Source organism: Bubalus kerabau, chromosome 13 (assembly GCF_029407905.1).
Source record: "Bubalus kerabau isolate K-KA32 ecotype Philippines breed swamp buffalo chromosome 13, PCC_UOA_SB_1v2, whole genome shotgun sequence".
Taxonomy (NCBI): Eukaryota; Metazoa; Chordata; class Mammalia; order Artiodactyla; family Bovidae; genus Bubalus; species Bubalus kerabau.
Window position 1 is genome coordinate 57,205,264 of NC_073636.1, and position 26,227 is coordinate 57,231,490.

At 34.7% G+C, this 26,227-nt stretch overlaps 1 protein-coding gene across 21 annotated transcripts in view; it reads left to right on the top strand.

The window, feature by feature from the left end:
* SYCP2 (synaptonemal complex protein 2) overlaps positions 1 to 26,227 on the top strand; it is a 79,764-nt gene that overhangs the window by 13,004 nt on the left and 40,533 nt on the right. For 16 of the 21 annotated variants that reach the window (XM_055544535.1, XM_055544541.1, XM_055544547.1 and 13 more), the window contains 11 exons: positions 541 to 669; positions 1,446 to 1,550; positions 2,024 to 2,048; positions 4,716 to 4,801; positions 5,566 to 5,651; positions 5,921 to 5,955; positions 6,779 to 6,921; positions 7,003 to 7,055; positions 8,245 to 8,290; positions 8,872 to 8,967; positions 13,038 to 13,098. In XM_055544535.1, coding sequence (XP_055400510.1) covers positions 541 to 669; positions 1,446 to 1,550; positions 2,024 to 2,048; positions 4,716 to 4,801; positions 5,566 to 5,651; positions 5,921 to 5,955; positions 6,779 to 6,921; positions 7,003 to 7,055; positions 8,245 to 8,290; positions 8,872 to 8,967; positions 13,038 to 13,098 — 865 coding nt within the window. The other 5 variants (XM_055544549.1, XM_055544548.1, XM_055544551.1 and 2 more) reach the window with 5 other exon arrangements.

Sequence of the window (26,227 nt, forward strand, 5' to 3'; positions counted from 1 at the left end):
TACTTACTTGAGGTTTAAACAATGTGTTCTACCTTTTGAAAACCTATTAGCATATTAATCATGTAGTGTGGACAGTGCTTGTTGCTCGCAAAAATAAAACAAGTAAAAACAAAAATCATCTAAAATCTTGACTTGATTTATCGTATATAAAGTATTTTTATACTTTTATGCAAGTGATTATTGACAGTCTCCACCAGAATTTGATAATTGTTACAAATCTAAGATTAAAATTTCTTATATCCCTTAGTTAAATACATAGAACTTTTTAGAATGGAAGGTAACTGATTCATTTCCTCATAAGTATAAAGTTTCTTAAATTATATAATTCTGCATTTTTGTGCTGAGTTTGTTGTTCAGTGGCTGAGGGGCTGTAAGGAAGTCACCTTTTAAAGCCACACTTTTGTCCTTTGCGATATGGAGATTATGATAATGACTAACACTCAGGATTTATGAGGATTATATTAATAACATTCCTAGCATAATGCCAGTTCCATTTTATTTTGTATTTGCAGATGTTTAAATCTATGATTTGCATTTTAGGAGCTTAATAAAAGAAATATCCAAACTGTTTCAACCATTTTGGTTTCTTTTGGAAGATGTGGCAAAAATATCACTATACTGGGGCAAGCTGGACTTCTAACTATGATAAAACAAGGACTAGTCCAAAAGATAAGTATAGAATATGTAACATATTCATGTGAGGGAAATATGTTTCAAGCTGTGTTTTCTAATTAAGCGGTTCATAGTCTTGAAAAATAAATTTGGGAAATGTATATAAAACTTTGAGATAAGATATTTTTATAACCTGTGGTATATGTTAGAAAATTAAAGATCACAAGGAAACTATACAGGGTCCTTGATGATCATGTGAATGTAAGGTCCCAAAACTCCAAAAAGCCTTAACTTGCTTTATTTTCTCTCGCTCATCTTAGTCCTAGTCTAACTTTTATTTTTCTTTTTATATTGTTTATTATATTTCCCATTTTAAAATGTATTGATTTTTGTCCTTTTCATTCTTTGTTATATTCCCAGCAACAAGAACAGTCCCTAAAGCATAGCATGTACTCAGACATCTGAGTTCAATAATAAAAAAGTAATGCCAAAACTTTTCAAATAGTAACAATGACAAAATGATCTAATGTGTAATGATAATTTACTTTTTATCTATTGTATGAATGTTCATGAACTAAGAATTTGAAGAGAGTAATAAAGACTTTCGACTTGGAATTGGAACTTCATTCATCCCCATCTAAAAAATGGGGAACATATAGTGAGTTACCAAAAAGCAAAAACAGTGAAGATGTTTAAGAGCATAAACTTATTTTGATTCAATACTGGAATTTTTATTTGTAATGTTTGTTTTTAGGTTTACTGTTTCTATAAATACATTTTTAAAGTTATTAAGTGAATTCAAAGTGACTAATGTATACATTTCTTTTTTTTACATGGTTGCCTGGTTTGAAAAATCCAAGGAGATTATTCTGAGTCGGGGAAATTCAAAAGATGAAGCTGTTATAAATATGATAGAAGACATATTTGATCTTTTGATGGTAACAACCATATTGATTCACTGATGTTATGAAGCATGTATGTGTTCATTTAAAAACATTTGTGTTCTATGTGGCCTGAGATCAAAAGTCATTAACAGATTGGTTAGTGCATTTATCTGATTAATTAATTGGTTAATACATAAAAGTTAAATAATTTGCATGTGTTCATTTGAAAACAAATTGTGTTCTATATTATAAATATGATAGAAGACATATTTGATCTTTTGATGGTAACAACTGTATTGATTCACTGATGTTATGAAGCATGTATATGTTCATTTAAAAACATTTGTGTTCTATGTGATCTGAGATCAAAAGTCACTAACAGATTGGTTAGTGCATTTATCCTGATTAATTAGTTAATAATAAAATTTAAATAATTTTATGGTGAATTCAGAAGTAACCTATTTTAGTACTATTTTTAATGGTTTTTATTATAAGTAAGTTTTAAATATTATTCATTTTCTTCTCAGGTCATACATGACATCGATGATGAAGGTATAATAAACACTTTATTTTTATTGGAACAATAATTTGCTGTTAAAGTTCTGGTATAATTTTTCAACTCTTGTTGTGTTATCCTAACATTAGTAATTCATTACCTAATTCAGGGATCTACAAATATTTTCTGTAAAGAATTAGAAAATATTTTAGGCTTTGTGGGCCTAGAAAGAAATTGAGACTGTTACACAGGTACTTTATTTAACAAGAAAGAAAACACATTTCCACAGATGTTTTATTAATGCAACTCAAAGTATAATGGTGATTGAGTACAATGATTTTATAATACTAATAAGGAGAATAGCATTCTTTTTTGAGATGGTAACAGTGTCTCTTAATTAAGGTTCAGAGTTAGTATTTGCTGTTGTAAAAACTGATTGCAAGTCTTACTTATTCATGCTCATCTATAATGAGATTTTGTGTATATTACATTAGAAAATGTCTTTTCACACTCATGCAGATAATGCCAAATACTGATATCAATTCATGAACATGTATTTTAATTGAGCATAGTCATCACTTGGCAACATCTGTAGAATTAGGTTTTTTCCTTAATATTTGCATTGTATATTTATGTTATTATGTTATATATGTGTATATATGTATACAGTGTGTGTATATATATAGAGAGAGAGTATATATATATATGGAAAAAGTCTAATATTCTTTAATATTATTCTAATAATAATATTCTAATAATCTAATATTCTAAAGCATTCTAATAAATGCTTTCCAAGGGATGACTGTGCTTAATTAAAAGTCATGCTCAAGGTGGTTCAGATATCTGGTAAAGAATCTGCCTGCAATATGAGAGACCCAGGTTCAAGCCCTAGGTTGGGAAGATCTACCCTGGAGAAGGAAATGGCAACCCATTCCAGTATTCTTGCCTAGAGAATTCCATGAACAGAGGAATCTGGTGGGCTACAGTCCATGGGGTCACAAAGAGTCAGACACAATTGTGCAACTAAGACTTACTTTTTTCTTAATGTTTACTTTTTAGAATGACATTGCACTGCAGATTAATCACTTTCAGTTGAAGGTTAGGTGGAAGCTCCTCAGTTGTACAGTTAAAATCAGTTTTGAAATATGGAAATTTCCTTTACACTTACATCAGCGTCCCAAAACGCTGCTGGGTCTGTAGTTGGAGTTTGGAAAAAGTTCATTACCTATGTTTCTGTTGGAAATGGAGATGTCATTTCTTGTCTTAGTTTTTGAAAGCCTCTTGTGATTCAGATGACCTTTGTTTCATTGAAATGACTTTACTGAAGTATAAGTATCTCATATAAGCACTATTTTTCCTTGGATTTGGGGGCTGAATTCATTAAGAAATCTTATCAACTCTGCAGCCCAAGCTAATTACCAAAGCCATTCATTCAGAGGTGGCTAATGATTGCTGAATTCCTAAGAATGAATGAGATTCACCTGAGACTACTAATTCAGTAAAACATCATACATTCGCATATTTCCACGGAGCACCTGCTGATGAATACAGCCATACAAAAAGGGACAGTGAGTTGGATTTGGTTTGTGGGCCATAGTTTGTCCTTGATCTAGTGAAATTTTTAGTAGGACAGGGAGAACGTAGAACATGTTACAACTCATCATCTCAACTTGTGTTTGGCAGTGCCTTGTACCTAACAATAAACTCAAGTTATTTTATCTCTGTGTTGGTTGGGGAAGAATTACCTAGGATTGGTAATTGAGGCTGGTGCATCTTTTATATTAATGAATGAAGGAACAGCTGTTTGCTGCCTTCAAAGCCAAAACGTTTTAAAAGATTGATTGCTCTTTATTTCAGTAGTAGTTAATGCTACGTTTTCATTTGTTTTTTGCACTTAACATAACAATCTAGTCTAAATTCTTCACTTTTTAGGGGAGAAAACAATCCTAAAGCACCAATGATTATGAAGTGATTCAACTAGTTTTTTTAAATAAATCATTTTATCTTTTCAGATAATTCAGTGATTTTTTTCTTCTTTTAATGTAGTCACTGTGAAATTGTGCATTTTCTGTTCCTATGTTGCCATTATTTAAAATTATTTCTTAAAAATTATGTCGTGAATTAGCATGGGGCAAATTCCTCTTAATTGGTATTAATAAAGCCTTGTCTTTTAAGAGACTAGGGTCAAATTTAGAAACAGGTAATGTTATTTAGATCTTCATGAGGAGGTATTAATGACCATTATGAAATTTTGGAGGTATGACTATAAATTATTGAGGCCAGTTTTTATAAAAACCTTAAAATAGAAGTTTCCAGTTTTGAACTATATTTATCCAAAACACTAATACTGCTTTAAGTGCCTAAAGGAGAAACTGGATCTGGGGTTATTCCCTTGCCAGAGTTCAGATCAGTCACATCTGTTGAATGATGTTTTTTCTTTTTTTTTTTTTTTTATTTATTTTAATTGGAGGCTAATTACTTTACAGTATTGTAGTGGTTTTTGCCATACATTGACATGAATCAGCCATGGGTGTGTACATGTGTTTTTTCAAAGTTACACAGCTGATTAGTGGCAGAACCAGGATTGAATTTCATGCTTCCTGGTGACCAGGGCAGTCCGCAGGCCTTCTTCTGAACTGAACTAGTATGTCCTTTCCATTCACTCATATAAGAAAAGGTTGTCCTTTAAAATACATATTTGTCAATAATTAACTTTTATTTAGGTAAAAGGCAAATAGTGGAAAGTTTCGTGCCTCAAATTTGTGCCCTGGTTATTGACTCAAGAGTGAATATTTGTATTCAGCAGGAGGTAAGCCATTATTTAGTTTTTCTTTTAAAAATTAAAGAGAAAGTAGAAACAATTTGGTAGCAATTTGTCACATTGAATAATTATTTTATCTTGGCACTGAATTATCATGTAGTGTATTTCTGTGGTCTTCATTCATTGCTTTGGAGAAGGAAATGGCAACCCACTCTGAAAAATCCCACAAACGGAATTCTTAACAGGCTATAGACCATGGGGCACAAGAGTCAGACACAACTTATGGTTTCAGGAGGAGAAATTCATTGCCTGACATGATGAATATATTATGTAAATATATATTGAACATTTATAACCATGTGGATTTATGTATATGAAAATAGCTCATATGAAAATAAACTATACCATCTAGATATTAGTTCCTCAGTATTTACATGCTAAAAATAAAAATAATTTATAGTATATATTGATAATGCATATGTACATGTGTATAGTCATAAGAATAAATATTAATAAGATATTTTTTGCTTCCTTAGTTCTTATGATAGAGTAATAATGAACATGTCATACTGCAGAGTATGAGTGCTTTAAGCATAGGAATCATGGTATATTCTATTTTTGATATCCTTTGTTTTATATTTTCTTGTATTCACTATTTTATGCTTTATATTCTTTCCTCCACCCTTCATTCCTTGCATAAAATGCTGTGATTAAGAAAAAGAGGCTTCTAAATTTATGTACCTATCTCTGAAAACATATTAATATTCCACTGAATATATAAAGTTAATGGATTCTCTTTTTTTCTTTTCTAGACTCTAAAAAAAATGAATGTGATGCTTGACAGAATGCCTCAAGATGCCAGGAAAATACTCTGTAACCAACAAATGTTAATTCTCATGTAATAATCTGTACTATATAGCTTTAATTAGTAGTTCAAGTCAAGAATTTAAAGGATGTTTTTTAAGGCAAATAAGGCAACCATAAGTTGCATTAGTAATTAAAATTGGTCAACTGTTATAGGTTTCTAATATTGTATATGGGTATGTTTTCTGCCATAGTCTAATACTAATGAAATATAAGTTTTAGTGAAGTTTTTTACCCTAAACATATGAACTTTCTATTTAAGTGATATTTGTCCACTATATAACCTGCTGTTTTGATTCACAGGAGTAGTATGGGAGAAAGGATTTTAGATGCTGGAGGTAAGTATGTTTTTTCAAAATGCTCATATTTGAAGTTATTCCAAATTTATTAATAGAATATAATATTTGTCAAAATAATATAATGTGAAATTATATGAAAAATTATAAACTGTGCATAATCAAGCAGTTTTTATTTACCTTAATAAATAAAGGATAAATATCTGTGGAACTAAGAAAAAAAGTATGATAACAGGAGTTGTCAAATATAATTTGTTCCTAATAGTAGGTTTATGAATAATAACTTAATTTTCCAGGAGATTTTAATTCCTTTTGCTAAGAAATTTCTCAAATATATTTTATGAAATTAGGTTTAATATTCTTGGGATTGATTTGTTTGTAAATGATGTCTTTATTAAAATAACTGAAATTTTCTTTCCTAAGTTTCATATGAGAAAATTTTCATGTAGTGATTTACATATAGAACAAACCAGTGGCTTCAAGTACTTTAAAATAACTGTAAACATCGTGATATACAAAAGGAAAACAAAGATTACCTATGATTTATAGACTTGTCAGTTATTTTTACAATTCACAACTCTAATAATAATGGAATGATGGTATCTTTGCATATTTAGGAGTTTCTTTTAAATGTCCTTAAAATTTTTTGTTTTATTCCTTTTTTCTGTTGACAAACTTGACTTGTTGTTTGGGCTGTGTTCATGCCATGTAATGGTGGGATATTTTTAATCTATATGAAGAAAATGGTAAAAGATGAGTAAATTGCACTATGTTCCTTGTTTCTCTTGCTTGTTCTAACACCTTATGAAATATAGTTTCATAAAGTTTAATTTTCATAATTTCAAATAATTAACTTTTTTTTAAGATTATGACTTGCAAGCGGGTATCGTCGAAGCTTTATGTAGAATGACCACAGAAAAGCAAAGACGAGAACTGGCTTGTCAGTGGTTCTCAATGGATTTTATTGCTAATGCATTTAAAGGAATTAAAGACTCTGAATTTGAAACAGTAAGTAGTATAAAATAACAAATTAACAAGTTTTTTTTAATTACTGTGTTTTTTAAAAGCTCTCTCTTTTTTAAAAATTAGGATTGCAGGATATTTCTCAACCTTGTAAATGGCATGCTTGGAGACAAGAGAAGGTAAATTTAATGCAAAATACAACCATTTAATGATAAAAATAGAGCTCAAGAGGGGAGCACACAATGTTAGTCTGAAATAATCCTCCACTGGTCTTATTTTGCTTTGTACTTTTTGGAGGAAAAATACATTTTTAATTAACGTGAATAAATAAATTTTTCTAAGATTGGTTTACTGTATTTCAGAACTGTATATGCATTATAAATTTGGTGTTTAAGGAATAATAAAAGCCTAAATATAAATATTACTTGAGCTACCTCTATCCATATACTGCAATAAAAATGTATAGCAAATATAAATCATTTTCTTTTGTAGTTAACACTGTAAGGATGTTCTTTCTGAGGTTATTAAATCTCAAGAATGGTCTAGGTAATACAAATTTTTATCACTTTTGACAATGACATAGGAAGTATTTTTGTTGTGCAGTGCCTGGCACCTTATAAATGCTCAGGACACATTGGATGAATCAATTCACAATGAGTTTACCGACTACAGAGAAAAGATAGGGGGAAGGTTAAGTGCAAGGAGTCATACTATTTGAATTTGAATAATAGGTTCCCCTCTTCCTGTTCTAATGTTGGACAAGTTGTTTAATCTCACTTTCCTCAGTTTCCATAGCTATAAAATAAGAATACTAATAATATCTTCCCAACCCAGGGATAAAACCCACGTCTCCTGCATTGCAGGCAGATTCTTTACCATCTGAGCCATCAAGGAAGCCCACAATAATATCTACCCCATGTTTGTTGTGAAGATTAAGTGAGATAGCTATGTAAGTCCTTACAATAGTAATTGACCAAGAAAGTATTCATTGAATTCTGCCATTCTTATTAGCAGTATTATTCACTTCTACTCTTCCTGTCTAATCCTGTAGGAACTTCCATTATATTACTATAAGCTATATTGGGAATCTCTGCTCATAGTCAATAACATGAAAAGTAATTTGGTACAGTTAACTTTAGTCAAAATGGTAGGTTGAGTAGTAGCCTCAAAATAATATGCTTTCTTTCATAAACAGGTTTCCATTAAATTCTCACTTTAAAGAGTAATAAAGAAGGAAATCATGATTTTGTTTAAATTGTCACTACCACCTGATTTCCTTTTGATCCTAGATATGATTTGTATGGAAAGTCAAAATTATGCTGTGGAGGCTTATTAGTTTTTTTTAACTCAAACTACTTTTTCTTTCAGGGTCTTTACATTTCCTTGTTTGTCAGCATTTCTTGATAAATATGAGGTAAATTTTAAAATGTAATACATTTTTTTAGTTATTAGGTGATTTTTGATGTAGAGGTCAACTGAATTGTAGGTTATAATTTGACAAGAACATTAATATTAGTCATAATTAAATCACAAATAACAGCTGGTCTGATATTCTAGATCTAAGTGATATTTTATGAAATGATGTATTTGTAGCCAAGGATAAGTAAAATATAAAGCTGTACTTCAAATTATCTTATGTTTCCTTATTCAAGCCCATTATTGTTTATTATTCATGAATATATTCAAATGTGAAATTATCTTCAGCCTTTATTTGTACTTGAGTATTTGTGATTTTCTGGAGCTGGCTAATTTCTGTGTAAAATAGTAAGCAGCTTTTTTTTTATTGTTTCTAAATTGATTTAAATACTATACTTGCCTTCTCTTTATCTTCCTATACCTTCCAGCTATACTTTTTTCTTTTTTTAAAAAAAACTCAACCATGAATGAATGTCATAATTTTATATTTATATATAGCATAATTATAATGTGTCATAATTTTCTCTTGTCACTTTTAAAAGCATAGTATGTTCTAGTTTTGTATGTTTATTTTATTAGCTGCAAATACCATCAGATGAAAAACTTGAGGAGTTTTGGATAGATTTTAATCTTGGGAGCCAGACTCTATCATTCTACATTGCTGGAGACAATGATGTAAGTGTTATTCCCTCTGTATCATTTTGAGTTGTGTGTATATGTATGTATATAATAATTCAGTTTAAGAATATGGATTTCTTTGTATATTTTCTCGCTTTTAATAGATTTCAGTGTTAGCTCTAATAATTTTGATGAGCATGGTAACCTAGCAAGCTAATTAGAAATGAAAATTATTTCTGATGTTTTATAGCAACAGAAAAAAGCTAAAATTTAATACTAGTTTTTAAATATAAACCTTTCAGAAATTACACATTAATGATAAAATTTAACATTCAGATGAACAAAGTGAGTTGAATCTAGAAAAGACAACAGTTACTCAAGTACAGAAACACTCAGTTAAAAATAGCGTTAACAATGACAAATGGTCTTATTTTATTCTTTCATAGCATCTTCTATTTGAAAATATTGAGGAATTGATTTTTATGGTCATATTTAGAAGTGAATTTTAGTTCTTTTCTGTACTAAATTGTAGCTATGCTTAAACTTTCCAACCAGGTGGTGTGTTTTCTACTGACCCCTTTTTAACCTGAGGAAAATTTTTGAGCCATTGTTTCCAAATAGCCACCACTTACTATTTGCTACATTGGTGTACTTCTAGCTCAAGCTGTAGAGCGGAGATCTGAGTAAGAGTTGGTTTGAAGTTTACTGATCTGATTGTGATTGCTGATAATAATGATGCTTTTTGTCCAGGTAAACTTATAGACAAAGATGCCTCTTAGGAATTTCACATATTTTTCTTTCTTTTTAGAGTACCTTCTTAGAATGCTTAATAATGAGTTCCAAAACCAAACATTACTTTTCAGAGGCAGTGACAGTTTTCATTAGTATATTTATTCTTGCAGGCTTCATAGGAGTTTTTTTAACTGGATTTTCTTTAGGAAGTAGACTTTCATTTTCAGAGAAGAGGATAGAATAGGATTGGAGTGGTTCCTGACTTCACTCGCTTGGTCTAATGGATAATTCAGGGAAGAAAACAAGTAATTTTAGTACTACACATGATAGGGATAGTATAAAATGCATTTATAAGTATTAAATGCCTCATGTGTTCCAGACACTGATCTAGAGAGGCTGGGAGAAAGTTCTTCCCATTGATACATTTAGACTCTCCTTTCCTCTCTGGATTTCTGTGGCAGCAGTGCCTTCTCCCTGTGTTCTCTCTCACTGTCCTCAAAGCTTCTCCCCTATTGTGGCTGCTTAAAACCCTCCTTGTGTCTATTTAACATGGTATTCGAGGGCCTTTATGACCTAGGCCCTCTCTGTTTCTCTGATAATTTCAGACTCTTCTCTATGCTTACTGTGTTCAACCCCCATTCATTTTTTTCTTTGCCTCTGGATAATGCTCTCTTTAGGTCTATATACTTGCTGCCTAGGAACCTCAGGATCTTTGCATCCCATTTAGATAGTCTGAAGTAGCTATCCAGCCATATTATATCACATTGTCCTCTTTTTTCTTTTGTAGTAGTTATTGCTACTTAAAATCCTTTTATCTGTTGTTTTTTGTCTACACCACCCCCCCCCCATAGAATGTAAGATTTATTGAATCAGGGACCCATCTTCTCTCATTTATAGCCATTCAAGGGCTCATATTTAAGAATGAGTAAATACACACTCAACTGAAAAATGCTCTGTGTTAGTGATAGAATTCAGAGGAGATTGGAAAGAAGGCAGGCAGTGTAGAGCCAAAGAAAGATTATAAGTAGGAGACAACATCAGTTCAATAAACATTTAATAAGAACTTACCATGTGCCAGATATATACTAGGCGTTGAGCATCACATTCATGTAAAAGATTCTCCTGGTTGGGGAGAAGAGATTAAAAAGGGACAAGACCAGAAGCAGTTAGATTTATGCAGTAATCCAGGTGAGAGGAATCATGGTGGCACAGTTTTGGAAAGTGATGGTGGGGTGGATGGAAATGGATAGGCTTCAGAAAAACTTGAGGTAGAATTGAGCAGATTTGGTAGTTTGTAGTAAAAAGAGGAAGGATTAATAAAACTTTGGTAACTGAATGGATGGGGATGCTGTTTTAGGAAGATCAATTTTGTAGGGGAAAGATGATGATTCAGCTTTGAATGTTTTGATTTGGAGGTGCTTGTGGGGCATTCAGCTGAAGATAACTTGTAGGCAGTTGAATATATTGGTGTGAAGTTCAGATGGGGAGAACGGAGCTGTAAGTGGAAATTCAGAAGCTCTCTATACTGAAGATAAATAAAACCATGGGATTCTGTGTCTAGATGACAAAACCATAAGAAATGTATACATGGATAGGCAGAGGGATACGTGGATAGGCAGATGGATATAGGATAGGCAGATGGATGTGTCGATAGGCAGATGGATACAGGATAGGCAGAAGAGACTAGCCTGAAGGATGCTTGGCAAGTCTGCCAGAAAAGATCAAATTAAAAGGGTATCATGTTACAGAAGGCAAAGGAAGGGTGTTTTATGAGAGGAAATGATCAAGTCTGTCAAAACACAGTTAAATAAAATAAAAACTGGTCATCCAAGAAAGAGCAATTTTGTTTAAGCTATAGGATTTAGGCATTCCTGAAAAGTTGAAATATTTGTAGAGGAAGTAAAGACAAGAAGAAGAGAACACAGTAGAAGCTAAAGTGAGATGTAGATTCAAGGGAGGGGTTTTTGTTAGGTACTTTATTTTAAGGATGAGTGTTATAAAACTGATGGCTAGAGTAACAATGAATAAAAAAGTTGAGATCAAGAGGAAGAGAGCATAATGGAGGGAAAGTAGGGGGTGAAGATGAAATTGGTGGGCACATTATATTGGTAAACTGTTGAACCTGGGTAAAGGGCCTGTTTTGGACTCATTATAATGATTTCTATTTTTTTTTAATCTTTTTGAAAATTTATATAATGTAGACTTTTTTTTCCAAAAGGAAAGCTTTGAACCAAGTACCTATGTATATGAGGAAGAGTCACTTTAAAGTTAGCAGATGATGATGAGTAGGTGTTATACCGGAGAGGGCAGTGGCACCCCACTCCAGTACTCTTGCCTGGAAAATCCCATGGATGGAGGAGCCTGGTGGGCTGCAGTCCATGGGGTCGCTAAGAGTCGGACATGACTGAGCGACTTCACTTTCACTTTTCACTTTCATGCATTGGAGAAGGAAATGGCAACCCACTCCAGTGTTCTTGCCTGAAGAATCCCAGGGACCGGGGAGCCTGTTGGGCTGCCGTCTATGGGGTCGCACAGGGTCGGACATGACTGAAGCGACTTAGCAGCAGCAGCAGGTGTTATACACAGAGAAATAGGAAGATGCTCAAAGGAGAAAGGAGGATACCAACCTTTTCCTCCTGACCCTGAGGTTTTAAGGTCTGGGAGAATTAACACCTTGACTGGAGAATGCTGTAGTTAAATGGTACTGGTTCTCTCAGAATATACACTGGTTTCAATTAAGGCAACTAAGTGGAGGGAGTTAGTGAAGAGACTGAGGATTTAGTGGAATTTTAATAGTCCTTAAATAGCAAATGAATTGGATCTATTTTCATCATAAGATTACTGGAAGGTTTTAGGATATCATTTTTTTGGAATGGTTCTAATTTTTACTATAACTTTTTTGTGTGAATTCACATTATTTATTCATTTATACAAATTTTCAGTGAAAATACTTGGAAGGGGAAAACATTTTAGATTATTATTAACATGCATTCAGTGTTTGAATCTAAGAAATGGCAATTAATGAGTGGGAACTGGGGGATGAATATGGTTTCACAAAACATTTCAAAGGAAGAGATGACAGGATTTGGTAATATTTTTTAAAAAGGTTATAGTCTAATGTGAATGGATAGTCATTCTTTTTTTGATTAAAAGTAGAAAACCATTAAAGTAATCAATACTATCACTTTTAAGAATGAACAAATAGATTAAATGTGACAAGTATAATATATTATGTAGTCAATTGATGGAACAAGAAATGTGATATATCAACCAGTTACTTAGTGATAGTAAAAAAAAAACCAAACCCTTAGTTTGTATAACTTGAAGATAGTGTTTAAAGGAGCTTTAAAGCAAGATTAAATTATTTATGATCAAAACGTGTTTTTAAATTTAAGGATCATCAGTGGGAAGCAGTCACTGTGCCTGAAGAAAAAGTGCAGATATACAGTATTGAAGGTATTAAACTTGTTTTCTATCATTTCTGTTGGAGTAGAAGTTGCATACTCTATGGAAAAACTCAGTAGACTGATGAAAGCAGATCAACATTTTCATATGTACACATTCATAAATGTGATGGTTCACTATCATCAAATTCCCTGACCCTGTGTTACCCCCAATATCTTGTATTTATTTCCTTCCTTATCTAATCTAAAACCTGTAATTAGTCACTTTCTTCTCAATATGTACTGGACAGAAATCATTTACCTTGGCAGACTGGCACCACTGCAAATTCAGATATCAAGACATTTTTTATTTCAGTAGACAGGTAGTGCTATCTCATGATAGTTTTTATTTGTATTTTCCTAAAACCACTTTTAGGAAAGTTGAACACTTTTTCATGTGCTTAATGGCCATTCACATATTTTCTTTTTGAATTATCTGTTTAAATATTTTGTGCATTTCTCTACTGGACTACATTTCTTTACTGGACTATCTTTTTATTATTAAGTTTTTGAGTTCTTATGTATCTTGAATAGGAATCCTTTGACAAATATATGTTGTATGAGTATTTTCTCCCCATCTATATCTTTCTTATTCATTTTCTCAGTGGTCTCTTTTAATGAGCTGCTGCTGCTACAAAGTCGCTTCAGTCATGTCCAACTCTGTGCGACCCCATAGACGGCAGCCAGCCAGGCTCCCCCGTCCCTGGGATTCTCCAGGCAAGAACACTGGAGTGGGTTGCCATTTCCTTCTCCAATGCAGGAAAGTGAAAAGTGAAAGTGAAGTCACTCAGTCGTGTCCAACTGGTCGCAACCCCATGGACCTATGCCTACCAGGCTCCTCCGCCCATGGGATTTTCCAGGCAACTTCTGCTTTTAATGAGCAGAAGTTGTTAAATTTGAAGTCCACATGATCAGTATTTTTTGTTACATGGTTATTGCTTTGTGTGACCTAAGAAGTTTTTCAGTTCAGTTCAGTCGCTCAGTCGTGTCCGACTCTTTGCGACCCCATGAATTGCAGCACGCCAGGCCTCCCTGTCCTTCACCAACTCCCAGAGTTCACCCAGACTCAAGTCCATCGAGTCAGTGATGCCATCCAGCCATCTCATCCTCTGTCGTCCCCTTCTCCTCCTGCCCCCAATCCTCCCAGCATCAGAGTCTTTTCCAATGAGTCAACTTTTCCCACGAGGTGGCCAAAGTACTGGAGTTTCAGCTTGAGCATCATTCCTTCCAAAGAAATCCCAGGGCTGATCCCCTTCAGAATGGACTGGTTGGATCTCCTTGCAGTCCAAGGGACTCTCAAGAGTCTTCTCCAACACCACAGTTCAAAAGCATCAATTCTTTGGCGCTCAGCCTTCTTCACAGTCCAACTCTCACATCCATACATGACCACAGGAAAAACCATTGCCTTGACTAGACGGACCTTTGTTGGCAAAGTAGTGTCTCTGCTTTTGAATATGCTATCTAGGTTGGTCATAACTTTCCTTCCAAGGAGTAAGCGTCTTTTAATTTCATGGCTGCAGTCACCATCTGCAGTGATTTTGGAGCCCAGAAAAATAAAGTCTGACACTGTTTCCACTGTTTCCCCATCTATTTCCCATGAAGTGATGGGACTGGATGCCATGATCTTCATTTTCTGAATGTTGAGCTTTAAGCCAACTTTTTCACTCTCCACTTTCACTCATCAAGAGGCTTTTTAGTTCCTCTTCACTTTCTGCCATAAAGGTGGTGTCATCTGCATATCTGAGGTTATTGATATTTCTCCCGGCAATCTTGATTCCAGCTTGTGTTTCTTCCAGTCCAGCGTTTCTCATGATGTACTCTGCATATAAGTTAAATAAACAGGGTGACAATATACAGCCTTGACGTACTCCTTTTCCTATTTGGAACCAGTCTGTTGTTCCATGTCCAGTTCTAACTGTTGCTTCCTGACCTGCATACAAATTTCTCAAGAGGCAGATGACGTGGTCTGGTATTCCCATCTCTTTCAGAATTTTCCACAGTTGATTGTGATCCACACAGTCAAAGGCTTTGGCATAGTTAGTAAAGCAGAAATAGATGTTTTTCTGGAACTTTCTTGCATTTTCCATGATCCAGCGGATATTGGCAATTTGATCTCTGGTTCCTCTGCCTTTTCTAAAACCAGCTTGAGCATCAGGAAGTTCACGGTTCACATATGGCTGAAGCCTGGCTTGGAGAATTTTGATCATTACTTTACTAGCATGTGAGATGAGTGCAATTATGCAGTAGTTTGAGCATTCTTTGGCATTGCCTTTCTTTGGGATTGGAATGAAAACTGACCTTTTCCAGTCCTGTGGCCACTGCTGAGTTTTCCAAAATTGCTGGCATATTGAATGCAGCACTTTCACAGCATCATCTTTCAGGATTTGAAATAGCTCAACTGGAATTCCATCACCTCCACTAGCTTTGTTCGTAGTGATGCTTTCTAAGGCCCACTTGACTTCACATTCCAGGATGTCTGGCTCTAGGTCAGTGATCACACCATCGTGATTATCTGGGTCATGAAGATCTTTTTTGTACAGTTCTTCTGTGTATTCTTGCCATCTCTTCCTAATATCTTCTGCTTCTGTTAGGTCCATACCATTTCTGTCCTTTATTGAGCCCATCTTTGCATGAAATGTTCCCTTGGTATCTCTAATTTTCTTGAAGAGATCTCTAGTCTTTCCCATTCTGTTGTTTTCCTCTATTTCTTTGCATTGATCGCTGAAGAAGGCTTTCTTATCTCTTCTTGCTATTCTTTGGAACTCTGCATTCAGATGCTTATATCTTTCCTTTGCTCCTTTGCTTTTTGCTTCACTTCTTTTCACAGCTATTTGTAAGGCCTCCCCAGACAGCCATTTTGCTTTTTTGCATTTCTTTTCTATGGGAATGGTCTTGATCCCTGTCTCCTGCACAATATCACGAACCTCATTCCATAGTTCATCAGGCACTCTATCTATCAGATCTAGGCCCTTAAATCCATTTCTTACTTCCACTGTATAATCATAAGGGATTTGATTTAGGTCATACCTGTATGGTCTAGTGGTTTTCCCTACTTTATTCAATTTAAGTCTGAATTTGGCAACAAGGAGTTCATGATCTGAGCCACAGTCGGCTCCTGGTCTTGTTTTTGCTGACTGTACAGAGCTTCTCCATCTTTGGCTGCAAAGAATATAATCAAATCTGATTTCGGTGTTGACCATCTGGTGATGTCCATGTGTAGAGTCTCTCTTTTGTTTTTGCCTACTACCAAGTGACATAGATTTCTTTCTGTTTTTCTATAAGAACTTTATGGTTTTAAGTTTTATGTTTAGAATTCTGATCCATCTCGTTAATATTCGATTATGGTTTGATACAGGGGTTTAGGTCCATATGGGTATACAGTTATTCCAGGACTAAGGGATGAAAAGATTTTCCTTTCCTCACTGGATTTCATTGGTTCCCTTGTTGAACATCAAATGACTGATTTAAGTGTAGGTCTTACTGTTGTAGTTCATTCCATTGATCTGTTCCCTATGCCAGTACCACATTGTTTTAGCTACTGTAGATTTATAGTGAGTCTTAAAATCAGTAGTGTGTAAGTCTTCTAATATTGTGGGGTTTTTTTGATGACAGTTTTGGTAATTCTAGACCTTTTGAATTTCCATGTAAATTCTAAAATTGGCCTATCAATTGCTACAGAAAACTTGCTAGAATTATGACTGGGTTTGTAGTGTGATATCAGGAGAAATAACATTGTAACAGTAGTTACACTTTTGTGATATAGTTATTCTTTTAGATACTTTGGAATTGATATGCCGAATTTAGTTAGAAATTTGGTATTTCATGTCCTAGAAGGTCTGTAGTTTTAAGTTTCAAAATCAGGGCATTGTTGAACTTCATAGGATGAATTTGCAAGTGTAGTCTTCAGTTTCCTCTAAGAGTATGTGAAGAATTGGTATTGTAAGTTCTTGGTAGTATTCACCAATGAAGCAATCTGGACTTGTCTTTTACTTTTCTTTGGTTAAGGCTCTTAACTACAATGTATTTAATACATAAAGGGTTTTTCAGGTTATCTATTTTTTTTTTCTTGAATAAACTTTGGTATTTCTGTCTTTCAAATTGTTTTCATCCATGTTGTCAATTTTTGGGGCATAAAGTGGTTTATAATGGTCCCTTTTTATCATTTTACTGTCTGTAGATTCTGTGTGATGGTCCCCCATCACTGCTTATACTGATAAGTTGTCGCTTATCTTTTTTCCTAATCAGTCTTATGAGAGGTGTATCAATTTTTTTGATGTTCTCAAATAACTAGCCTTTGGTTTAATTGATTTTTCTCACTTTAGTGTTTTGATCTTCAGTTTAATTGATCTCTGCTCTTATATCTATTGTTTCTTCCTTCTGCTTACTTTGTTTAATTTGGTTTCCTGTTTTTAGTGTCTTGGGGAAAGCTGAAGTCATTGATCTGAGACCATTTTTTCTTTTCTAATAACAGCCTTTTAGTGCTTTAAATTCTTCTAAGTACGTCCTTAGCAGCATCCTACAAATTGCAATATGCCGTGCTTCCATTTTCATTCATGTGATTCTTTTAAATTTCTCTTTTGATTTCTTCCTTGACCCACGGATTATTTAAAAGCACTTTATTTAGTTTCTGTATACTTGAGATTTCAGGAATACATTACTGATTTCTAACGTGATTTCATTGTTATCAGAATATACTTTGTGTAATTTGAAAACCCTTTCCAATATGTTGACTATTAGGTTATGACCCAGATATGGTCTGTCTTAGTAAATGGTCTGAATGCACTTGAGAGGAATGTGTTTTCTGTTGTTCTTGGGTGGAGGGCAGGGTTAATCTGTTGTTCAAGTCATACACCCTCCCTCATTGTCTACCTACCTGTTCTATCAATTATTGAGAGAGAGGTGTTGAAGTCACCACTATGGTTGTGATTTTTTTTCTATTCATTCAGTTCTGTTATTTTTTACTTCCGGTATTTTGAATTTCTGTTATTAGTTTTATAAACATTGAGTGATATATCTTTTCATAAATTTATCATTATAAAATGACTATTTTTCCTGTGGTAATATTCTTTGCTCTGTCATCTACTTTATGTAATACTAATATACTCTCTCCAAGTTTCTGTTGGCTAATTATAGTACGGCATATCTTTATTTTTAAGTAATTTATGTCCTGTATATTTAAAGAGGGTTTCTTATAGGTGTCATATACTGGGCATTTTTCTTTTAAATGTAATTTGACAGTTTCTGCGTTTTGTGGTTTTTAATGTGACTGTTGATCTGCTTTAAATTTATTATCTAGCTTTTGTTCTTTCTATGTACCATCCTGTCTGCCATGTTTCTTTTTTTTTTCTTCGTGTTACTTCATTTTCAGGGGTTCCTTGTACTTCTTTTGTTGGCTTTATATTCAGTTTTTAAATGGCTGATTTAGGTTTTATTTTATACATATTTAACTTAATAGTGTGTGTGTTCAAGTAATATTATACCCCCTAGGAACCTGGTAGGTTCTTGTAAAAACAGTCAACTTCTGTTTTTGCTTCCCTGGCCTTTGTGCCACTACTGTCAATAGGACTAAAAATCTTTTTGCTTTTGAATGTGTCAAAGCCCTCATACTATGGTATAATAATCTTTTTCTTTGTGGAACCAATTAACTTTTAAAAAGATTTTTAAAATAGTTTAAATAGTGCATTATATTTACCATTTCCAGTGTTCAGTTTTCATTTATAATATATGCAGATTTCCATCTGGTATTATTTTCCTTCTGCCTGAGTGACTTCTCTAGTATTTCTTGTACTGCAATAAGTTTTTTTTAATGTCAGAAAATTGTTGTTTATATTTTGAAAAAGTATTTTTTGTTTTATTTTTACAATTTATCATGGTTAAACTTTTATTTGTAATTGATTTTTTAATTATTTTTGGCTGCACTGGGTCTTCAAAGCTGCATACAGGCTTTCTCTAGTTGCAGTGTGTGGGCTTCTCATTGCGGTGGCTTCTTCTCTTGCATAGCAGGGACTCTAGACCATGAGGGCTTCAGTAGTTGCAGCACCCAGGCTTAGTTGCCCAATAGCATGTGGAATCTTCCCAGACCAGGAATCAAACCTATGTCCCCTATTTGAAAGGCAGGTCCTTTTTTGTTTCCTAGGATTTTTTTTTTTTAATTGAAGGATAATTACAATGTTGTGTTGGTTTCTAACAAACAAAACAATGTGAATCAGTCATAATTACGTATATTTCCTCATTCTTGACCCTCCCTCCCCTCCCCCCATCCTACCCCTCTAGGTAATCACAGAGCACAAGGCTTGGCTCCCTGTGTTACATAGCAACTTCCCACTAACTATTTTACACATAATAGTGTATATATGTCACTGGTACTTTCTCAGTTCATCCTACTCTCACCTTCCCCTGCTATGTCCATAAGTCCATTCTCTCCATCTTTGTCTCCATTCCTTCCCTAAAGATAGGTTCATCAGTACCTTTTATTCTCGATTCCATGCTGCTGCTAAGTCGCTTCAGTCGTGTCCGACTCTGCGACCCCATAGACGGCAGCCCACTAGGCTCCCCCGTCCCTGGGATTCTCCAGGCAAGAACACTGGAGTGGGTTGCCATTTCCTTCTCCAATGCATGAAAGTGAAAAGTGAAAGTGAAGCCGCTCAGTCGTGTCCAACCCTCAGCGACCCCATGGACTGCAGCCTTCCAGGCTCCTCCGTCCATGGGATTTTCCAGGCAAGAGTACTGGAGTGGGGTGCCATTGGCTTCTCCATCTAGATTCCATAGGTCTATATTAATATACAATATATGTTTGGCTCTCTCTGACTTACTGAAACTTTACACATGAAAAGATGTTCAATATTGGTCATTATTAGAGAAATGCAAATCAAAACTACAATGAGGTATCACCTCACACCAGTCAGGATGGCCATCATCAAAAAATTTATAAACAATAAATGCTGGACTGTTGGTGGTGGGAATGGAAACTAATATAGCCATTGCAGAGAACATTATGAGGATTCCTTAAATAACTAGAAATAAATATACCATGAAAAAGTGAAAGTGTTAGTTGCTTACCCACGTCCAACTCTTTTCAACCCCATAGACTATAGCCTGCCAGGCTGCCTTGTCGACAGAATTTTTTCATCTTTTCACTCTGTATAACAGACTCTAGGTTCATTCACCTCAGTATAACTGACTCAAATTCATTCCTTTTTATGACTGAGTATATTCCATTATATATATATATGTACCACAGCTTCTTTATCCATCATCTGTCAGTGGACATCTAGGTTGCTTCCATGTCCTTGCTGCAGTAAACATTGAGGTACATGTGTCTTAGAATTCTGATTTTTCTGAGTATAAGCAATCCAGTGGGATTACTGGATCATACAGGCTTCCCAGGTGGCTCAAATGGTAAAGAATTTGCCTGCAGTGCTGGAGACCTGGGTTTGATCCCTAGGTCAAGAAGATCCCCTGGAGAAGGGAATGGCTACCCACTCCAGTATTCTTACCTGGAGAATTCCGTGGACTAGGCAGCCTGGCAGGCTATAGTCTATGGGGTTGAAAAGAGTTGGACGTGGGTGAGCAACTAACACTTTCACTTTTTCATGGTATATTTATTTCTAGTTATTTAAGGAATCCTCAAAATGTTCTCTGTAATGGCTATATCAGTTTACATTCCCACCACCAACAGTCCAGCATTTATTGTTTGTAAATTTTTTGATGATGGCCATCCTGACTGGTGTGAAGTGATACCTCATTGTAGTTTTGATTTGCATTTCTCTAATAATGACCAATATTGAACATCTTTTCATGTGTTTATTGGTTATCTCTATGTATTCTTTGGAGAAATATCTGTTTTCTTTGTTTTTTTTTTTTTTTATTGGGTTGTTTGCTTTTCTGATATTGAGCTGTATGTGCTGCTTATATATTTTGGAGATTAATCCTTTGTCAGTTGCTGCTTTTGTAATTATTATCTCCATTTGAGAGTTGTCTTTTCATTTTGTTTATAGTGTCCTTTGCTGTGCAAAAGCTCTTTAAATTTTATTAGGTCCCATTTGTTTATTTTTGGCTTTATTTCCATTAATCTAGGAGGGATGTCAGAGAATCTTGCTGTGATTTATGTCAGTTATTGTACGGCCTGTGTTTTCCTCTAAAAGTTTAATAGTTTCTGGGTTTGCATTTAAGTCTTTAATCCATTTTACTTGTGAAATCCCATGGACAGAGGAGCCTGGTGGGCTGCAGTCCCATGGAATCACTAGTCAGACATGACTTAGCAACTAAACAAGAACAACGATGTTAGAAAGTGTTCTAATTTCATCCTTTTACATGTAACTGTCCAGTTTTCCCATCACCACTTATTGAAGAAACTGTCTTTCTCCATTGTATATTCTTGCTTCTTTTGTCAAAATGAGGTGCCCATATATGTGTGAGTTTACTTCTGGGCTTTGTCTTGTTCCATTTGTCTGTATTTCTGTTTTTGTGCCAATACCATATTGTCTTGATGACTGTATCTTTGTAGTATAGTCTGAAGTCAGGGAGGTTGATTTTGATTAATCTAGCTCCGTCTCTTTGGGGTCTTTTATATTTCAATACAAATTGTGAAATTTTTGGTTTTAGTTCTGTGAAAAATGCCATAGGTAATTTGATAGGGATTGCAGTGAATCTGTAGATTGCTTTGGATAGTATATTCATTTTGACAGTATTGATTCTTCCAATCCAAGGACATAGTATATCTCTCCATCTGTGTTATCTTTGATTTCTTTCATCAGTGTCTTATAGTTTTCTATATACAGGCCTTTTGTCTCTTTAAGTAGATTTATTCCTAGGTATTTTATTATTTGTTGCAATGGTGAATGGGTCTGTGTCCTTCATTTCTCTCTCTGATTTTCACTGTTAGTGTATAGGGATGCAAGGGATTTCTATGTATTTATTTTATATCTTGCAACTTTACTAAATTCATTGATTAGCTCTAGTAATTTTTGGTGGCATTTTTAGGGTTTTCTGTGTATAGTATGTCATCTGTAAACAGACTTTTACTTCTTTTCCAATCTAGATTCCTTCTGTTTATTTTTCTTCTCTGATTGCTGTGGCTGGGACTTCCAAAGCTACATTGAATAGTAGTGGTGAGACTGGGCACCCTTGTCTTATTCCTGATCTTAGAGGAAATGCTTTCAGTTTTTCACCATTGAGAATAATGTTTGCTGTGGGTTGTAAATGGCCTTTATTATATTGAGGTAGGTTCCTTCTATGCTGATTTTCTGGAGAGTTGTGTTTTTTGTTTTTTTTTTTTAATCACAAATGGGTGTCAGAAGCTTTCTTTGCTTCTACTGAGATGATCATGTGATTTTTATCTTTCCATTTATTAATATGGTATATCACATTAATTGATTTGTTCATTGAAGAATCCTTATATCGCTGGGATAAACTCCACTTGATCACAGTGTATTGTTGGATTTAATGTGTTGTTGGGTTCTGTTTGGTAGAAATTTCAGGATTTTTGCATCTGTGTTGATTAGTGATATTGGCCTATAATTTGCATTTTTTGTGGTAATTTTATCTAATTTTGGTATCAGGGTGATGGTAGCTTCACAGAATGAATTTGGGAGTTTTCCTCCCTCTGAAATTTTTTCAGACAGTTTGAGCAGGATAGATGTTAGCTCTTCTCTAAATGTTGGATAGAGTTCGCCTATGAAGATGCAGGTGGATTCTTAACCATTGGGCCACCAGGAAAGTGCTGAGAAGTATTTTTGATACTTGTACAGAATCTAGATTGCCTATTGTTTTTGTTTCAGTTTACTTTAAAGATGTTATTCTCCTGTCTCTTGGCTTGCATTGTGTCTGGTGAGAAGTCTGTCATTTTCATGTTTGTTCTTTTTTGTTAAAAGTCTTTTTTCCCCTGGCTGCTTTTAAGATTTTCTCTTTATTAGTAGTTATAAACATTTGATTATAGTGCTTTAGTGTAATTTTCTTCACATTGTTCATTCTGTGAGTTCATTGAGCTTCCTTGCTTCTGAAGTTTTTATCCATTGCTCTTCACATTATTTTTTTCTGCTCCTTTTTCTCCTCTCCTTTGAAGGTTCTGACTACACACAGACTAAACTACATGAAGTTCTCCCATAGCTCACTGATTCTTTGGGCTCTCCCTCCAAACCCCAGGCTTTTATTTCCACTCTTTTTTCCATTCAGGAAAAATTTGCTGTGTTTTATTGTGCTAATTAATATTTTTCTGCAGTGTCTAACTGTCTAATTCTACTCTGTATAATGTTTATAAAAAGGCATTATGGTTTTCATCTCTGAAAGTTTGATTTAGGTCTTTTTTAAAGATAAATTCTTAGTTTTAGAATAGTTTTAGATTATAAAAAACTTTCCAAACTAGTTTAGAAAGTTTCCATATACATCCTCAGCCAATTTCTCTTATTTTTTTAATTGTAGTAAAAATCACACAACATAAAATTTACCATCTTAAGCATTTTTAAGTGTGTAGTTCAGTAGTGTTAAGTACATTCACATTATCGTGAAACAAATCTTTAGAACTCTTCTTATCTTGAGCAGTTGAAACTCTATAGCCATTAAACAGTTCTCCTTTCCCATTTCAGTCCCTGTAACCACCATTCTACTTTTTGTTTTTATGAAATTGACTATTTTAAGTGGAATCATACAGTATGTCTTTTTGTGACTGGCTTATTTCACTTAACATAATGTCTTCTGTAGTTTTAACATCATATTTTTTTATGGTACATTTGTCACTGTATCTTAAAAAAGTCTACATGAAAACCAATACAATATTGTAAAGTAATTAACCTCCAATTAAAATAAATAAATTTATATTTTAAAAAAAGAGTCTACTTGAATCCTGTGTTGTCTTCTGTCTCATTACTTTTCCATTCATAGACAATTTTGAGAAAATAGTTTTTACTAAATCTTTCCTTCTCTTGCTTTTCATTTCTGTTTTTTTCTACATCCTGTGTTACATCCCACTCTACCAACATTTCCACTGAAATTTAAGATGTCAAGATGACAATTAACTCTTACTATTAATATCATTATATACACTTCCATGGGCTTCCCTGGTAGCTCAGACAGTAAAGAATCTATCTGCAATCCAGGAGACCTGGGTTCAATCCCTGGGTCAGCAAGATCCCCTGGAGAAGGGAATGGTTACCCGTTCCAATATTCTGGCCTAGAGAATTCCATGGACAGAGGAGCCTGGTAAGCTACAGTCCATGGGGTCACAAAGAGCGGGACACGACTCAGTGACTTAATACTTCTGCTTTTGTCCATGTTTTCTGCTTCCCTGGTGGCTCAGTGAAGAATCTACCTGCCATTGCAGGAGACACAGGTTCGATCCCTATTCAGGAAGATCCCCTGGAGAAGGAAATGGCAACTCATGCTAGTCCTCTTGCCTAAGAAATCCCATGGACAGAGGAGCCTGGCAGGCTACCATCCATAGGGTTGCAAGAGAGTCGGACATGACTCTATTGCATGAAAACACCAACATACATACATACATGCTTCAGTCCTTAAACTAACCCTTTATGGCACACACACAAGGAAAGTATGGCTTGTGCTCAGGACTCTTCAAGACCTTGCACTCTCTCTGTTCATCTGATTATTCATTTGTATCTTTTACTGTCGTTTATATTAAAGTGGTGATGTTGTCTACCTGTATGAAACAAGCACGATCTGAGTTTCTACATAACTGGCACAGATGGATTCTGGATATCAAGCAGTCAGTTCAATTCATTTTAGTGGCTCAGTCACATCTGACTCTTTGCAACCCCATGGACTGCAGCACACCAGGCTTCCCTGTACTTCACCATCTCCCACAGCTTGCTCAAAGTCATGTCCATTGAGTAGGTGATGCTATCCAACCATCTCATCTTCTGTCACCCCCTTCTCCTGCCTTCAATCTTTTCCAGCATCAGGGTCTTTGCCAGTGAGTTAGCTCTTCACATCAGGTGGCCAAGGTATTGGAGCTTCAGCATCGGTCCTTCCAAAGAATATTCAGGGTTGATTTCTTTTAGGATTGACTGGTTGGATCTCCTTGCAGTCCAAGGGACTCTCAAGAGTCTTCTCCAACATCGCAGTTCTAAATTATCAATTCTTAAGTACTCAGCCTTCTTTATGGTCCAACTCTTAACATCTGTACATGACTACTGGAAAAACCATAGCTTTGACTGTACAAACCTTTGTCGGCAAACTGATGTCTCTACTTTTTAATATGCTGTCTAGGTTGGTCATAGTTTTTTTTTTTTTCCAAGGAGGAAGCATCTTTTAATTTCATGGCTGCAGTCACTGTCAGCAGTGATTTTGGAGCCCAAGAAAATAGTCTGTCACTGTTTCCATTGTTTCCCCATTTGTTTATCATGAAGTGATGGGATTGGATGCCATGATCTTAGTTTTTTTTTAATGAGTTTTAAGCCAGCTTTTTCACTCTGCTTTCACCTTCATCAAGATGCTCTTTCTTTAGTTCCTCTTCACTTTCTGCCAGAAGGGTGGTGTCATCTGCATATCTGAGGTTATTGGTATTTCTCCCAGCAATCTTGATTCCAGCTTGTGCTTCATCCAGCCCAGCATTTTGCATAATGTACTCTGCATGTAAGTTAAATAAGCAGAGTGACAATATATAGCCTTGACACACTCCTTTTCCTATTTGGAACCAGTCAGTTCCATATCTGGTTCTAACTGTTGCTTCTTGACCTGCATACAGATTTCTCAGGAAGCAGATAAAGGTGGTCTGGTATTCCCATTTCTTTAAGAATTTTCGACAGTTTGTTGTGATCCGCACAGTCAAAGGTTATACCATAGTCAATGAAGCAGAAGTAAATGTTTTTCTGGAATTCTCTTGCTTTTCCTATGATCCAGAGGATGTTGGCAATTCGATCTCTGGTTCCTCTGCCTTTTCTAAATCCAGCTGGACATCTGAAAGTTCTCAGTTCATGTACTGTTGAAGCCTAGTTTGCAGGATTTTGAGCATTACCTTTCTAGCGTGTGAAATGAGTGCAATTGTGAGGTAGTTTGAACATTCTTTGGCGTTGCCCTTTGGGATTGGACTGAAAGCAATGGTTCTAGAGAAAAAGAATATCTACAGTTGAAGACTAGGGGAATGGTGAAGTAGCAGCTCCACAGGGTGTTGTTAAACCCTTTATTCAATT